At 47.6% G+C, this 16133-nt stretch overlaps 3 protein-coding genes across 11 annotated transcripts; 2 read left to right on the top strand and 1 right to left on the bottom strand.

Moving 5' to 3' along the window:
• Nucleotides 1-38: 38 nt before the first annotated feature.
• LOC111601951 (chondroitin sulfate synthase 1) lies at nt 39-7841 on the bottom strand. Of its 9 annotated transcripts, none has more exons than XM_023318809.2 (6): nt 7686-7841; nt 6782-7112; nt 4033-4861; nt 3600-3918; nt 1101-1514; nt 39-1042 (listed from the first exon to the last, which is right to left on the bottom strand). In XM_023318809.2, exons 3-6 carry the CDS (start codon nt 4795-4797, stop codon nt 48-50), a joined length of 2493 nt encoding a protein of 830 aa, XP_023174577.1. In that variant the 5' UTR covers nt 4798-4861; nt 6782-7112; nt 7686-7841; the 3' UTR covers nt 39-47. The 9 variants fall into 9 exon arrangements, with proteins under 9 accessions (XP_023174577.1, XP_023174576.1, XP_023174584.1 ...); XM_023318808.2 differs by having other exon boundaries at nt 4033-4858; XM_023318816.2 differs by having other exon boundaries at nt 39-1027; nt 4033-4858.
• On the top strand, nt 1777-3521 carry LOC111601952 (alkaline phosphatase, tissue-nonspecific isozyme). Its single transcript, XM_023318817.2, has 2 exons — nt 1777-3092; nt 3176-3521. Exons 1-2 carry the CDS (start codon nt 1859-1861, stop codon nt 3358-3360), a joined length of 1419 nt encoding a protein of 472 aa, XP_023174585.2. The 5' UTR covers nt 1777-1858; the 3' UTR covers nt 3361-3521.
• Nucleotides 7842-9041: 1200 nt separating the features above from the next.
• LOC111601907 lies at nt 9042-16092 on the top strand. The gene is made up of 7 exons (XM_023318755.2): nt 9042-9326; nt 9384-11489; nt 11556-11685; nt 11746-11876; nt 11934-13692; nt 13758-13975; nt 14031-16092. Exons 1-7 carry the CDS (start codon nt 9165-9167, stop codon nt 16053-16055), a joined length of 6531 nt encoding a protein of 2176 aa, XP_023174523.2. The 5' UTR covers nt 9042-9164; the 3' UTR covers nt 16056-16092.
• The last annotated feature ends 41 nt before the right edge of the window (nt 16093-16133 follow it).

Genomic DNA, 16133 nt, shown 5'->3' with positions numbered 1-16133 from the left:
CATAATACTATGGTGGAACATGCCAAGGTTTAGGTGGCGCCTACGCATCATCTGCTCTGATGCTTCTGTCGATTAAATTCGGTAATAAAGTCGATGTTCTGTCGATTGTTGAAGAACAGCTGCTCCATGAGACGGGTGCTGCCCAGCGAGTTGGCCTTGGTGCCCAGGCACATATTGTACTGCGGCGGATCCAACTGCACGTCGCAGCTAATGTCATGATAGATATGCACCAGCGTCGGATCTGGGGCACGAAACACGCTGAGGCGTCGCCATTGTTCGGCTGCCTCGTTATAGTCGAGCGGCACCTCGGCCGTGTTGGACAGAAAGCCATGTTGGCGCGTTCCCACACGCACAATCTTCTCCAGAAACTTCACATCCTCCAGACCCCAGCCCGTTATGTCCTTGTCAAAGCCATTGATGTCATCGTCCAGTATGTCCGACTTGTATATGGCACAAATGCCGAATCCAAACTGCCTAAAGTATCCATTCTCATCGTTAATGGGAACTTCTTCGGAGGCACTGGCTCCATCCCGGCGCTTCGGATCGTATTGGCTGAACACAATGGGCAGATAAACCTGTCGACCACGCTGCGTATGCATGCGTACCCGCTGCAGTGTCTCCACGTTGAACACCATATCGACATCAATGAACAGAATAATGTCTTGCTGCCGTATGTACGAGGAGCGAGCGGCAATGTCCAAGGCGACGCCGCGCGAGAACTGTCCACTGCGCTGTATATAGTTGATCTGTTGGTAGATATGGCGACTCCGTAACTCGTTAAGCTGCTGCAGATGATCGGTCAGCTCTTCCGGCGGCCCGAAGATAACAACCAGCAGATCGCAGTGCTGCGCGCCCACAATGCAAACACGTTCATAGATGGACAGAAAGCGCCGAAAGGTGGCCAGACGACCCGCAATAGGTAGCACGAACACAATATGGTCCGGTGGAGGTGTTAACAGATTGCTGGCCATGGTAAAGTGGCTGCTCAGGCGTGCCATGCCGTTGTGCAGCAGGTTGCCGAGGAGACCTGCAGAGGACAAGCCTTCAATCAAAAAATCCGTCATTACCAAGCGAAAGTCATAATCGAAATATGAACTTACTTTGCTGCAGGGTCACATTGTAGAAGTCTTCATCCAGCTCCTTGACAAAAATGCCAGTGAAGGCGCGCTGAACGTAGAGATGTCGGCGCACGGTCACTGTCATTTTTTTGCCACGATACTTCTTGTAGATCAAGAGCAGATCGAGTATCAGATCTTGGCCATGCAATGCGTCCAATCGATGGTAACCATAGAGCAGCTCACGAAATTCAATGACACGTCCACGTTGACGCGAATAATAGTTGATGTTCTCCATTACCTCCGTTATGACATCCTCGAGACCTTCACGCATCGCCGAGTCAATTTTCTGCTTGGGATTCGCTGAGCCCGCCGAGTACAGGCTGCGCGCTATGAAGGACCAATCCAGCAGCTCCGCTGTGCTCGCGGGCACAAATTTATTGAGCTCGGGGCTAATGCCTGCAACAGTCGATAACATAAAATTAAATTCGATAGCTTTTCTTAATATACTTATTTGCATTAGTTCAAGTTCGATAGCGGGCACAAATTTAAATCACAATCATTTCGATAAGTAAACCGATTATTTTTTCAATTTGCCGCTGAACTGCAATTTAAATTCAATTAGAAAACTGTTTTGTATGGGCTTTAATACAGAGAGTAAATATGGTGTGAAAAGGCAACTGAATGCAAAAGCCCATAAGGTAGGCATAGCTGGAATGGAAGATGTGCTAACAAACTTTTGACAACATTTGCATTAAGATTTCTATACAATCAACTAACTCAACACGATATATATGTAAAGCATGTGGCTAACAAACTTGCCCCGCCTGGCATTGCTCATGGTATTAAACTGCTTTGCTGCAGTGGCTTATGGTACCGAAAGGCAAGCTGAACCAAAAGAAGATGAACGTAATGCTAGCTATTGGATGGACCAGGCGCAGCAGCAGCTGGATGTGCGCCTGCTGCGTAGTCGAAAGGCGGGTGGGGGCGACATTCGTGTCGCCAGGAACATTATAATGCTAATGGGAGATGGCTTATCCATTACGACGCTGACCGCGGCACGCATACTTAAAGGCCAGCTGGCCGGCTATAGCGGCGAGGAGAGCCAACTGGCCGTGGAGCAGTTCCCGTATTCGGGTCTAAGTAAAACATACTGCACGGACAGCCAGACAGCGGATTCGGCATGCGCGGCCACGGCATGCCTGACCGGCATAAAGACCAACTATGGCAGCATTGGGCAAAGTGCTCAAGGTGTCAAGGTTGAGTCAATCCTGAATTGGGCTCAGGACGCTGGCAAGGCAACTGGGATTGTCACCACCACGCGACTGACGGACGCTAGTCCGGCAGCTGCCTATGCACACGTACAAAGACGTTCTCAGGAGTTGGACATAGCACGCCAGCTGATCGAGGATGCACCGGGACGTCATCTGAACGTAATACTTGGCGGCGGCTTGGGTAAGTTTGCCAGCGAGCGCAGCGATGGACGCGATTTGCTTAAACAGTGGCAGACAGCGAATCCGGACGGCTGTTTTGCCACCACGTTGCTTGAGCTGCACGACTGCAGTGCCACTAATGGCAGCCTGTTGGGCGTCTTCAGTGATAGCCACATGGCATACCATTTGGCCGCATCCAGGGAACAGCCGCGTCTTCGTGACATGACAGAGGCTGCCATTCAGCGGCTGGAGCAGGCGCCTCAAGGGTACTTTGTGTTTATAGAAGGCGGACGCATCGATCACGGACATCATGAGACACGTGCTGGCTATGCGCTAGATGAGATGCTTGAACTCGATGAGGCCATCGAAATGGCTGTGCGTCTGACCAATCCCAATGAAACGCTCATTGTTGTCACAGCGGATCATTCGCATACGCTGACCATGGCGGGCTATGCCAATCGAGGAACATCCATATTAGGCTTGGATCTCAGCCAACGCGACTTAGACGGCATACCCTATAGCACGCTCAACTATGCCATCGGCAAGTGGCAGAGCCTCAACAAAGCAGGCAAACGGGAGAGTCCCGGACCGCATCTAAGCAAAAGTAAACAATGTTATTTATTTAAGAGTTTCCGAAAATTCTTAGGTATATATATATATATATATATATGTATTTTTTTTGTTTAGCATCCTTTACGCCCAGCTATATACTTGGAAAGGGCGTGCATTCTGGCGAAGATGTGGCTGTCTTTGCTTTGGGGCCACAGAGTCATCTCTTTAGCGGCGTCATGGAGCAAAATTTGTTACCACATCTGATGGCATATGCAGCCTGCCTGGGCCAAGGTGTTACAATCTGCGAGCCACCCCCTTAGGAATATCCACATGCGCGCTCATCTTAATTATTTACAATGTAAATTTCTGTGTTGTCTTTTGTGTATTCAAAAACAACGTTTTCTAAACTATCGATTGCTTGAACCACTACAAATGATATCGATATTTGAATTAGGCTTGGTTCACTTGCGCAACATTTCGAACTGGTTTCATATGTGAACCGATTATTGCAAATGTAACTTAACGTATTTTCGTAACGCAATATTTGAACTCAACTTACCCAGAATATTATGATCTTCAAAGTGTCGTTTGCCAGTGTCTTTCTCTGGGACGGCGCCTGGCGAGACGCTTGGCAGCATATATGTGCTATCGTCGGGCACATCCAAGTATTTGGCCATGCGCTTGATGTCGCGATGCAGCAGCAACGACTCCTGGCGCAGCTCCTCGGCCTTCAGGCCCTGTATGTAAGAGTGTAGGCGATACATAAGTGGCGCCTGTTTGATGGGATGCAGCGTGATGGCATTATGTATTTCCTTGCGTTTCAGTTTGCCCGTATAGGCGTTGCGACCGCTCGAATTGTGACGCAAAATGTACTGCATCTGCAATAAAGAAATTAGAGAGAGAGAGAGAGAGATAGAGATAGAGAGAGAGAGAGAGAGAGCGATACCATAAGTAAGAGAAGCATCGCTGCGAGTTAGCTCCGTTCAGCTCACCTCGTAGTTCCAGGTGCAGGGTATGCCAGCAAACTTTTGCACGCATCGCCCCACTTCAACATCCTCGTGAGTGCTGTATAGATTTTTTAGGCATGTGGGTATGTGCGGCGCGACACGACGCAGCGTCTCGCTGCTGAGTATTACGCCGGGGCCACCCATACAAAAGTTCTCATCGAATTCAAGGGACAGCAGCCCGAACTCCTCGCTATTACCCTTGCCCGCCTGTCCGATGAACTGCGGCTTCGAGCTATCGATAGAGCGCAGGAAGCGCTCCAGCTTGTCCGGCTCCATGTAGACGTCATCATCCGCACGGATGAACCACTCGAATCGATCAATATAATGCTCGAACATATAGTAAAGCATCATGAATGACTTCTTCTGCGGCGGATAACGATCGTCGACATTCTTAAGTCCCACCACCGGCAGCTCATCCGAATAGCTGCCCTCCGAGCTGAAGAACGCAATGCGTCCGGGCACCTCCTTGCCCCACGTATCGTACACAGCACGCGCACGACCCTCGATGAAGCTCTTGGCAGTCATCACGCCCACGAAAACCAAATTGCGCTGAGAGTTCTGTATGGTGTCCTCGTCGTTCAATCCAATAATTTCGTTAGGCGACTTGAGATTCGTTGGCCGCATGCTGCAGCGCTTAACAATCTCCAAGGCGCGATAGTTTTTCAAGACGGTGCCAATGCAGAGGCCCAGTGCAATGCCAAAGCAGGCAATGATTAGCGTTTTGCGCTTCGTCATCGTGTGCTGCAGCATTGTGTTGGACGCTTGTGTTGCGGGGGAGTCCACGGTTCAGGCTAATGGGCATAGGGGAGCGCTGCTAAAAAAAAAGAAACGTTAAGCAATTGTAATTTAAATAAAGTTCAATTGGATCTCGCTTTCACTGGCGCGTGGCCCATGGCAAATTGCACCAGCGCCGCCTCATCGACCCCCAACGCATACCCTGCACTATAGGGCATATATAATTTGAATGATTCTGAAACTTGAATCAATATGTTGAACTTTTCTGCCTCCACTTCGACTTGCAGCTCTCCTTCCTTCCACCTAAAGCTTTTCATACAGTAATATCTCTAATAATATCTCTATGAGTAAGAGGCACTTAATAGTTTACACTGCTCTAATTGTTTAAAAATCAACATTACAAATTGTATAATGAACTTTTTATAGTTTATACAATTGCTGATGAAAGATTTTCTACGAATTGTTTGCTATGCTCACACACATACACGCACACACACACATACACAAATGTCTAGTTGGTGGTTTTTGTGGTTTCTAGTGCACTTCGAAGCGTCCGAACACACGCACAGCAGTCAGCAGAGAGCAACAGATACTCAGATACTATGGATACTCAGTTACTATGGGATACTCAGATACGACATATTTACACAGACTCTCCAGCTACACAGCTGCTTGGAGATGAAGCTCAGATTGAAAATAAACGACTGCCAGCTGGCTAGCATCTAATTTTAGCTGCCCAGCGCTCGGTGCAGCCTATAAATTGGACATTGTACGAGCGTCAATTGATTTTGTCGCCCGTTAAGATGGACACATGCCGGCTGAGCAAAGTGGTGCAGGGTGGTGCACCTTACTAAAAACGTCGCTGAGATTTTGTAGTTTTTTTTTTTTTTTCTCATTCTGTTTTTGTTTGCTTTCATGTTTGCCCGGCCGCACTCTATGCGGCACACACACACACACCTCCTTGGCCGCACATAAATGCTAATTAAATAAACAAACAGCTCAGAAAACTATTTGGTCTACAGAAAAGAAAGAAAGCTGACGAGCGAGCATTGTGTTCCATATGCTTCGAGTTGGGTTCTGTTGCCTTTTAGCTTGTGCTGTGGCTCGAGTTTGTTTAGTTAGCAATTTGAAATGTTCACAAGCAGAGGGAGAAGAAGAAGCATGAAACAAATACGCACATGTATTTGGCACACCTTACGGCCTAATGGCCTTCACTCACCTGTGCGACCCATCCGCTCTCTCTCTCTCTCTCGCTCTCTCTCTCACTCGCTCTCACACACTCTCTCGCACACACACAGTCCTCTACTGACTCACCTTGGCAGGTGTTTATAGTGAAGCGGTCATTTTCCGTTTAAACGCTCTTAACTCTTAACCAATGTATTGAATTATGCAACCGACAGTCGCTGGATAAATCGGACATTATGTTTACGGCAGATAAAAGTTTCATTTAATTAATATGCCCATTGAAAATGGGTGAAACGGGTATATTGGTGTTGTAACTAGCAAAGTGGACTTTCCTAAACGTTCCCTATTTGGAGTTGATTTTCAGATAGCGATCACTTTTTCTACTTGCTATAAAATCGATATCAAATATTCATATATCTTTCAGAAGTAGACAAGTCTGTGCTACAGGGTATTCTGTAGTCATGCACGTTCGACTAGAGCCTTTTGCTTCGGATTAGTTTTATCTCTTCTATAATTTCGCTTACGATACTTGAAACTGCAGACCCAATTCCTAGGTGAAGTCTTAAGATATTTGTAGAAATTTGGATGAAGGTTCTACGTATGGGGAAAACGTAGGAATTTGGTGACCTTATTTTAAGCATAACTGAATGTTGTAGATCAGAATCTATTCGCAAGACAGTGTATTAAGATCAAAGTCGAAAACGTAAGACGTCGCTCTGTATCTTATCGTCCCAGTAAGATACTTTAAGCGCTACATAAACTACTTTGGGTTCTCTTGAGTTCAATGCAAACGAATCAGCATTGCAGCACTCACCTCACCTGTTGCTACAGTAAACGCTGCCAGTGGCTCGCCTTTTGCAGTGCCAGCAAATACGATCGATGATTATTTCGAGCAATTTTGCACACGCGAAAGCCGAGACGGAGACAGTTAAGGAGCGACGACCGGACGGACAAACAAGTGCCACTGTCAGCGTCTCCGGCTCTGGCTCTGGCTCTGACTCTGAGTCTGAGTCTGGGGCAGTGTCAGTGTCGCGTTGCGCAGCGCCGCGTTGCGTGGCGACACTTCTCAAGCTCAGCGGCTTTTGTTTCAGTTTGTCTGTGTGGCGATGGTGGAGACAGCGACGATGGTGGAGACGTGCCCGGCGCTGTGCAGGAAATGTGAGACTTTGAGACACAGCCACACACACACACACACACAGGAACACACACAAAAAAAAGAGCGATGCGCGCGCGCGGTACACGAGCAAAAATGCGAATTCGAAAATGTTTTTGCAGGCCAAACAGTTTGATATGAATAATTTACAACTGGCAAACACAGCAACAGCAGAATTTAACAACAGCAGCAAATGTAACAACAACTTGTTTAACTGTTGACAATTAGACGGCGTTGGGGCAATTAATGTGTTGGGCTTTCAACTTGAACCGCAGCAAAGACAACTCGCACTCACACACACACACACACACACACACACACACACACATACATTCGTGTAGTTAGTGAAACATGCGCTGTTTAATTATTTTTAGCTGTTGTTGTCGCTGTTACGACGTTAAGTTCGCAAAGGTCGAGAGCCACAAAACTTAGAAATATTAAGCAAAAACTTGCTCAGTGCACATTAAGTATTTTCTTTTAAGTTGTCTTACTTTACTTTTTATTATAGACAAAATATTATTTTATCTTAAGATCACTGTCTTTTGCAGATGTATTTAACAATTACCATGAAAAGAAAATGTATTTTCTTTTTGTGGCTCGTTGGTTCGCTTTCGGTGCCTGAACCACCACCACGCTCTATGTGCGGCTGTGTGCGTGCGCGTGTGTGTGCGTGTGTGCAACAAGAACAAACGTCAAAAAACGTTGAATTCCGTTGAAGAACTAACCGAATGAGCAGGCTGAGTCGGCGCCCGGTGTTCCGATGGCCCAACTTGAACGCTGAGAGAGGCGCAGAGAGCACTCGACCGACGGTGAACTATAGTGAGAGACAGAGAGAGAGAGAGAGAGCGCGCGCGCTCGACCGGCTGCTACCTTTGCTGCAAATAATCCCTCTCAGCCAGTCAGCTATTGCTGTGTGTGTAGGTGTGTGCGTGTGAGTGTTTGTGCTTGTGCTTATGTGCGAGTATTTGTGAGAGATCTGCGTAGCTGATAGCAACAGTCGGTCGGCAGAGGAACAGAGGAGCGCACCACTTCACTCATTCCCATAGTTCCCGCCTGCCAACCGCTGTCCGCTGCAGGCCAAGTGTCATGTGGTGCTTACGTCGATGCCAAACGGCCATACGCAACATGTGGCTCAATCTGAATCTGAAGCAGGTCCGAGTCATTCGTTTGTCGCTGTTTATAGTTCACAGAATCAGACATAACTCATTAAATTTGGCATCAAAAAATAAATTCGTATACACATGCCTGTTTATATAGCTTGATAAGAAGTTACGCATAAGCAATATTCGCCAATCAGTTGATTCAATTATTAAATTAATAATAAGCTACCAGAAAGTAAAGCTTCAAGCTTCAAGTGATGCCCCGCGTAGTACAGGGGCATTGTCTGATTATCATTGGGAACGCCGGCGTGACAATATATATATGTATATATGAGTATATAAAAGAATTATAAAAAAGTACAGCCAATTTTTTGATTTATGAAAATTCAGAACAATATTTCGAAAATTATTCAAAATGTAGTTTTTTGAATTCTTGAATGCCAATCGATAGTTTTGTTTGATGGGAACGATATCAGTTCGAAAATACATAACTACAATTCGAAGATCGAAGGTTGTTCGAAGATTCGCCATAATAATAATAAAATAGCCCATATGAAAACATTGATTCTATAGCGTTTAAATTAGCTGGTAAAAGTGGTTTGTGTCTCAGCTAAATACGAAAAAAACAGGAGCAGCCTTTTGTGCTGAGCACATCCGATCATTTTGGTCGGTTAATATTTAAAATATTTTTAAAGAGCTTACTTATATATGTTACTATTAAAATAAACAAAACTACATTAAAAAATGACCGAAAGCTCAATTATGAATATTCTTCTTTGTTTGCGGTGCTGCCAGACTTTGGCGAAATGTCTTGAGTGGCAACTTAGGGAAGCAACGGTTAATTTTGTAAATATGGAAAAAATGTGTTGCTCACGTGTTAATTGTTAATATTGTGATTTGTGTAATTTGTGTTAAAAGCTGATAACGAAGTTAAAGCAAAGAAGATGAATTGGATGTTATGCCTGATGCTGTGCGCGGTATGCAACAGCAGCGGCCAAAAAGCTAAGGATGCCCCAAAATCCATATATACGGCAAGGCAGCGTGACCAGGTTCATAAGTTGCGCAGTGAACTCAATGCCGCCTTCGAGGCAGGAGAAGAGGCACCGGTATGTAGAAAAACCGACACTTAAGCTTCGTTGAGATCATTTGTATGTTCTCTATAGGAGGGTGTCATAGTGCAGCCAGAGTGGACCAAAAAAGGTAATACTAATACCCCGATCAGCAAGGTTATAGTCAACGAGTCCACATTGAGAGAAGCGGAGGCTCTGCGTGTAGAGATCACTCAATCAGTCGTGAACCAGGGCCATACAGACGAAGTTGTCAAGCTGGAGGCAGCTATTAAAGCCAAAACAGATGCCGCTAAGCAACAAACGGTTGTGGGCAGTGCCCGCAATGAGATGCTAGGCAGCAGTCAGGAGTCGGCTCCCAATCAGGCTAATGTTGTGGATGCCACACCATTGGACATTGATTTGGCACAGCTACAACAGCTGGAACTGTCCAAACGTCGCACGCGCGAAATGCTTGTGCTCAGCCGCATTGAGGAGGATCTACAGTTTACGCTTGGAGCTGATGTGTCGCATTGGCTACAACTTCAGCAGAATGGCACCGTCTTCTTAATGGGTCGTCGTAGCAATGATGTGTTAATGTTTCAGCAACAAGCTCTATCCGAAGGTGCCCATTTTCGTGGTTATGCTCCACTCCAGCCATTGTTAGTGCCGGCGGGCATTGATGCGCTGCTCAGCTATGAGCGCTGGAACCCACAGGCACAGTGGCAGGAGAGCTTGGTGCTGCTGGCCACCGAGCAACAGTTGCTCTGGTACCGTCTAGAAGCGGATATGGGTCTGACACAGTTTTGGCACTGGCCGCTGGGTAGCAACATCGACAAGATGCTGCCTTTTGTTGTAGAGAACCGTGAATATTTGGCACTAATGCGGAATCATACGCTCAGCATTTATGCTTATGATGTGGATGGATTGGAGTTCTGGATTGTGCAGCGACTGCAGTTGGAGCAGCCTATAACCGCACTGGCGGTGCAGGATACGGGCCGAGATTTGCTGCTCGCAGTGGGTCAGTTGGATGAGGCGCTCATCTATGCGCACAACATGCGCGAGCTTGCTCCAGATGCAGGCTTACAGCTGCAGCTGCGGCAACGTGTGGATGCACCTAAGGTTGCGGACATAGCCGCCTTCCAAATGGGAGGACACAGCTACCTGGCCTTGGGCGGCCTGCAACCACAGATTCTTGCCTATGTGCAGGGCCAGCTGGTGCCAAGGACATTGCTTGGTCAAAATTTTGGACTGGTCGAGCTATTTCTACCGGTGCCCGTGCGCACCTATAGGGATGATCTGCTGCTGCTGGTGCAGCATCGTGTGTTTTTCGACACACATACGCTGATCCAGTTGGAGGTGCTTGTTTGGAATGGTGAGGCATTTGAGGCTAGCTTGCCGGCGCCCTGTGAGCTCGGCACACATACACGCTATGGTGCCGGATGTATGCTGGACGAGCAGCGTGATGCCGGCTTGACAGGATCGGTACTGCTACGTCACATGCAGCCGCCTTTGTTGCTGGTGCCACGACAAGCGGCGCCTTCGGGACTATTTCGACTACACACTCAATTGCTGCCTCGAAACTCGGAGCTGCACGACCTTCAGGAAATACACGACTTCATGAAGCAGTGGGTAGATGAGCAGGACAAGCTAATTGAGCTGGCCGAGCATCTGTTGCAAGCGGAGCATCATGCAGAGCCAGAGCTAATCCACTACGAGGTGATAAACACGCCGGTGCTTATCAATGAAGGTGCCACCTTGGATGCGCTGCACGTCAATGGAATACCGTGGACGATGCAAGATTCTGCCGTGGATCTGTATGAGCTGTTGCAGCAGATACGCCAGCTAACGCAACAAATCCAAGGAATGGTTGGAGGACGTATTAAGCGTCAGCCGCAACTCTTTCGCTATGCTTATGAGAAACTGGAATTCGATATTGTTGAAGTTCAGGAGCTGTATATCGATAAGCTGAACCATGTGCCCTTCTACGTACAGAATGCCACACTAGAGTTCAACGGTTCGATCAATACGCAGCTCCTGGATCTGATGCGACCGCAGCCAATTGAGCAAGCCGAATCCTTACCCTCAAGCACTCAACAACACCTGGAACTGGACGCCGATTTACGCTTCGAATTTATCAATGGTCTGGAGTGGAATCGATTCATTCAGCAGTTGGTCTGGCGTCAAGAACCGCTGCAGCTTTCGCAGCTGCGGGTGGCAGGCGTAAGCTGATCTTAGTTTAGCAGTTATAGCTACAAGCGTTCATAACATATTTTCCTCTCGTTTTAGGCTGTTGTCTTTGAGGATTCACTGCATTTGAGTGCGCTTAATGAGCTGAACTTTCCTGGGGACTATCTCTGGTCACAGGGCACCTCCACAACTATCGTTCATTCACCCAAACAGTTTACTCAAACGTTGTGTAGGCTATGCAGCTGGTTATAGTCGGAATATTTGCTGATCTATTGAAATCCTCTTTTAGCTGCAAATATGGTGGACATTCCTGGCACTATTAATGGATGCGATCCCACCGATGCAATTACATTAAGCGATGCACAGGATTGGCCAGGGTTGGTTACCTTTACACAGCTGGAAGTTTCAGAACAGCTTGAGGTGCTTGCAAGCGTAATACAATATTCTGTTACTTATTATTGCTTCTTTATTTGGTAGCTAAATGGCAGTGCCCAAGGACGTCAATTTGAGGAGGCGCCTCTAAATTCTATGTTAACTGACTCGCATCGCATTTCAGCCGCCTGTCACTTTGTCGAACTGATTGTCAATGGGCCCTTGCATCTGCGTGGCTTGCTAGATAATAACAGTTTTGATGAGCTGTTGGGTGATCTGGCGCAGCGTCCTGTTGATCCCAATGACGAGCTGCTTATAGGAGGATCCAAGCACGTGCAGCACCTGGCATTGCCAATGGATACTCATGTTTTGGATGGTACATTGAACAAAATTCCCATTGAGCGATTTGTAACCAAACACACGGAACAAACTCTTCACAATATGAGCAGTCTGAATGGTTATATATATTTCCATCAGCTACAGCTCAGTGGTGACTACGATGGCGTTCAGCTGGAGCAGCTGATGGCCCAAGCGTTGCGTGTGGATGCACCACTTCAGGCGCCAACTACACGACTCCATTTCGCCAACGAGCCTCAATTGGCAGAACTGCACGTGACACACATGTTGAACAGCGTGCCGCTCTCTAGCGGTTATCATACCTTACATGAGCCACTGTACCTCAGTCAAGCGAGCTTTGAACGCCTCCAGGCAGAACAGCTGGATGTTGCGGATAGTGTACTAGGTGCTGGCCACCTAAATGGACACAATCTTAGCGAGCTGTTCTCAAGACCGCCAAGCGTTGACACTGTACAGGTACAAGAGCTGATTTTGCCCATGGGCGTGCAAGCATCGCAGCTTCAGGGTATAAATGCCGAACTGCTTTTGGGTTTTCTGCGTCAGTTGGATGAGCTGCCCCTACTTATTCTTCATGGACAGCTGCAGGTTGAACAGATTGCGGTTAGTGGAGCTGTGCTTGTAGATGACACGCTAAACGGCCGAAATATGGCGCAGCTACAGCGCGATGTTGTCTGGCTGGATCGACCCAATAAGTTAGGCACGCGCTGGCGCTTCCAGCAAGCACCCATATTTGCCAGTGATGTATATCTCCAAGGTAGTTACAACGAACGATTGCTACCCGAACTACTCAACGATATTGTATTTCGCTCCGATCCGGAGCAAGAGCTGCTCATTGTGGGCACCAAGAGCTTTGCAGGCTCTGTGGTTGTTCTGGATACTCTACAGCTGCAGGCACTAAACGGTGTGCCCGTCGATCGTCTGGCCAATAGTTTGCAACCATTAGAGTTTGATGGCCAGCTCCGTCTGGACGGACGGCTGTATGTCGACGACTTACAGTTGAGGGGAGATCTGAACGGAGAGTCAGTTGAAAAGCTGGAAAAGCAATTGCGCTTTGATAAGCAGATAGGTGCTTTTGTACATCGTGGTCTGATTCGCTTACCGTCGCAAAAACATCTACAGGAGCTGACGGTTCTAGGTCACTTGGGTAATCGCAGTTCAGAACCATTGCAGGAATTCTTTGCTGATGTGATCAACAAGCGACAGCCGCAATTGCGTATTGAGGGTCACAAAGTATTTACGGGACGCGTTAATATTCAAGGTGGCGCTCACATTATCGAACTGAATGGCATCAAGGTTGAGCAGCTATTGCAGCAGATTATCTTCATTGATGGTACCGTAGAACGCCGCGAGGTGACACTGCAGTCGCCGGTGCACTTCGAAGCTCCTGTAGAGATGAACGAATTGCAGTTAGAACAATTGGTGTTGCAGGGTGAACTTCTCAACGGCTGCAATATCAGTGAGTGGATTCATGATACGCTGCGCGTGGATCGTAACTGGCAAGCGAACAGTAAGTTCAATGCCGTAAACTAAATATGTACACATCTAATCAGTTCAGTGCTATGCAACCTACAGCTCCTGTTAGTTTCGCTAAGGGTGCTTTGGACAACAATGCGCTGCTTGTTGGCCAGTTAAATAAAATAAACTTGGACAATGTAGTTACTCTGCACACTCAGCAAAATCTCAGCTTTCCACTGGTTGCCAAAGAGCTACATCTGGCTGATGGACATGTACAGCTAGATGGGCGTGTGAATGGACGCAATTTGTCGATGGAATATGCCAACACCTTGCTGGTAAGCTAGCTGATATCTTGGAAATTTAGCTGTAGCTCTTTATCTTTGGTTTCAGACTACGGCGCCGCAGCCGCAGCGTGTGACCACGCCATTAGTAATGCAATCCATGGATGTTACTGGTTCATTGTTTGCCAGCGCGCCCATCAACGGCGATCCTAATTTTAATTTAAGTGATGTGGCCACGTTGCATGAGGAGCAACTGTGTCTGCAAACGCCGCTCAATTTCGCCCAGCTTCATGTGCCGGAGTTGCGCACGGACATGCACATAAATGGATTTAACTTCAGTGCGTGGCATGAGAAGAGCCTGTGGGCGCAAGGTCGGGCAACTCAAATTATTAGTGGCAATTGGAGCGTACGTTGGCTGCGTGTCAAACAGTCGGTATCAGAGCAGTCAGCTCATGAAATTTATCGGCGGCAGAGTGAATGGGCAGAACGCTATCAACAACTATGCAAGCGGCTGTCTAGGCTTTTTGGTCTACTTCGTTTGCCCTACCAGGTAACCCAGCTACGTCGAAGCTTCGCATTACAACAGGCTTCAGGTCAAGCTGATATACGACGTGTTTTTGCGCTACAATCGGCGCCACACGGTGCGAGCTATTTATTGCTAAACAAAATAGGCTGCTGGACGCGCATCTATCGCTGGGACGGCAATCAGTATATAAATGCTGGCAGCTTCGAGAGTGGACCTGTTGATGATGTTACTGTGCTTCAATTGCGCAACGCTAGTGCCAACAACAATGACCAGTTCAGTTTCATGACCAGTTACGAGGTGAACGATGAGCAATTAGAACACAGATGGAACTGTAGCAGCCTAGCAAATCTGCAAAGCTGGCGCACCAGCACCGAGGTTGATATTGAACCAATGGGGGTGCCAGCTAGCAAGCTACAGCAGCTACAGCAGAAGCATGAGGCACAGCAGCAAAGGCGTGGGCCAAGCTATCAGGACGCCATTAAGTACCTAAACCGGCCCATCGCAGAATCACACTTGCAACCACATCTCGAAGGAATTCACGCACTTAGCCAGGAACAGTACGAGACGTTGGAACAGCGCCTGCTACAGCATCTCAGTTTTCGTCTACAAACCGAGGTGAATATCACGCAGCTGAGCATACCCGAGAGCGATCTCTACGATGACGAGCATCTTGTGGAGGACTTTCTACGTTTAATGCGACAACTGCGGCTTGCTTCTAGGTCTGGTAGTAAGGCATTTGCCTTGCTGCCAACAGACACGCTGCCATTGCCGAATAGTCCGGCTCGCGTTTTAGCCGCGCGCAGTGCGCAACTGATTTGGACTGTGGTAGAGGAGCTTAATGCTCTACGTTCACGTCTATCGACCAACGATAGCCAGGGGCTACAGGAGCAGCGCGCTCTTGGTCCCTATCTGGCAAACACAATAAGAGATGTATTGCTACTGGCCAACGCTGACAGCCACGAGGAAATTGACAATGCAGAGGAAGACACCATGCGACTACACGCGGTGATTGAACGATTGCGTGAGCTACAAGAGCAGATACAGGAATCCCAACAGTTGGACCTAAACACAGCGGAGACGAGCAGTGCGCTGGCCATACTGCCACATCCGAAACAACAATGGGAACCCGTTGAAACAATTCGTTTACTTGTGGGTCCTGCGCAGAAGGCACGGTTACTCTACGCCCGCCTTACCACAATTGCTGAAGATGCGTCGCCTATTGCCCCATCCACAGCGCCAACCGCTCACGTCCAGCTGCATTATGCCAATGGAACCCTATTCCAGTCATTAGCGGCCGATCTTATGGCACGTCAGTTGACAGCTCTGCGCGTGCGCGACGAGACGCTGTTGGCCTTTGTTGAGGGTTGTTGTTTTGTGCGTGTCTTTATTTATCGAGGCATTCAAGGTTTCGTACCGTTCACCCAGTTCCATACCGAGGCAGATGAGGAAACATTGCAACCGGATGTTCTGCAGCTGCTAGCTCTTCGCCTGCCATTACAGCGCTCACCGGGCGCGCTCTATTTATTAGCCGTGGTTCAGACACGGCGCATAGCCTTTTATGAGCTAGTTATGCCGGGATACTTTGAGCCATGGCTTCATTGTAACTAAGCAATTCTTGTATATTGTATTACGTATTAATAATTATTATATATTTATATAATTACTTCAAATGTGTCAGTGTATGTA

The sequence above is a fragment of the Drosophila hydei genome, unplaced genomic scaffold (genome assembly GCF_003285905.1).
Source record: "Drosophila hydei strain 15085-1641.00,03,60 unplaced genomic scaffold, DhydRS2 tig00000211-arrow-pilon, whole genome shotgun sequence".
Lineage (NCBI taxonomy): Eukaryota > Metazoa > Arthropoda > Insecta > Diptera > Drosophilidae > Drosophila > Drosophila hydei.
The sequence above is the reverse complement of the archived record's forward strand: the minus strand, read 5'-3'. Positions and strand labels throughout refer to the sequence as shown.

What these genes read in the sequence shown, in the direction of transcription:
- LOC111601907 (XM_023318755.2), top strand. Translation starts at nt 9,165, where the DNA reads ATGAATTGGATGTTATGCCTGATGCTGTGCGCGGTATGCAACAGCAGC. An exon ending in TCGTAACTGGCAAGCGAACA is followed by an intron (nt 13,693 to 13,757) that starts GTAAGTTCAATG and finishes TGCAACCTACAG; the next exon opens with CTCCTGTTAGTTTCGCTAAG. An exon ending in AATATGCCAACACCTTGCTG is followed by an intron (nt 13,976 to 14,030) that starts GTAAGCTAGCTG and finishes CTTTGGTTTCAG; the next exon opens with ACTACGGCGCCGCAGCCGCA.
- LOC111601952 (XM_023318817.2), top strand. Translation starts at nt 1,859, where the DNA reads ATGTGGCTAACAAACTTGCCCCGCCTGGCATTGCTCATGGTATTAAAC. An exon ending in CGGACCGCATCTAAGCAAAA is followed by an intron (nt 3,093 to 3,175) that starts GTAAACAATGTT and finishes TTTTTTGTTTAG; the next exon opens with CATCCTTTACGCCCAGCTAT.
- LOC111601951 (XM_023318809.2), bottom strand. Translation starts at nt 4,797, where the DNA reads ATGCTGCAGCACACGATGACGAAGCGCAAAACGCTAATCATTGCCTGC. An exon ending in TGAAGATCATAATATTCTGG is followed by an intron (nt 1,515 to 3,599) that starts GTAAGTTGAGTT and finishes CGACTGTTGCAG; the next exon opens with GCATTAGCCCCGAGCTCAAT. An exon ending in CAATGTGACCCTGCAGCAAA is followed by an intron (nt 1,043 to 1,100) that starts GTAAGTTCATAT and finishes TTTTGATTGAAG; the next exon opens with GCTTGTCCTCTGCAGGTCTC.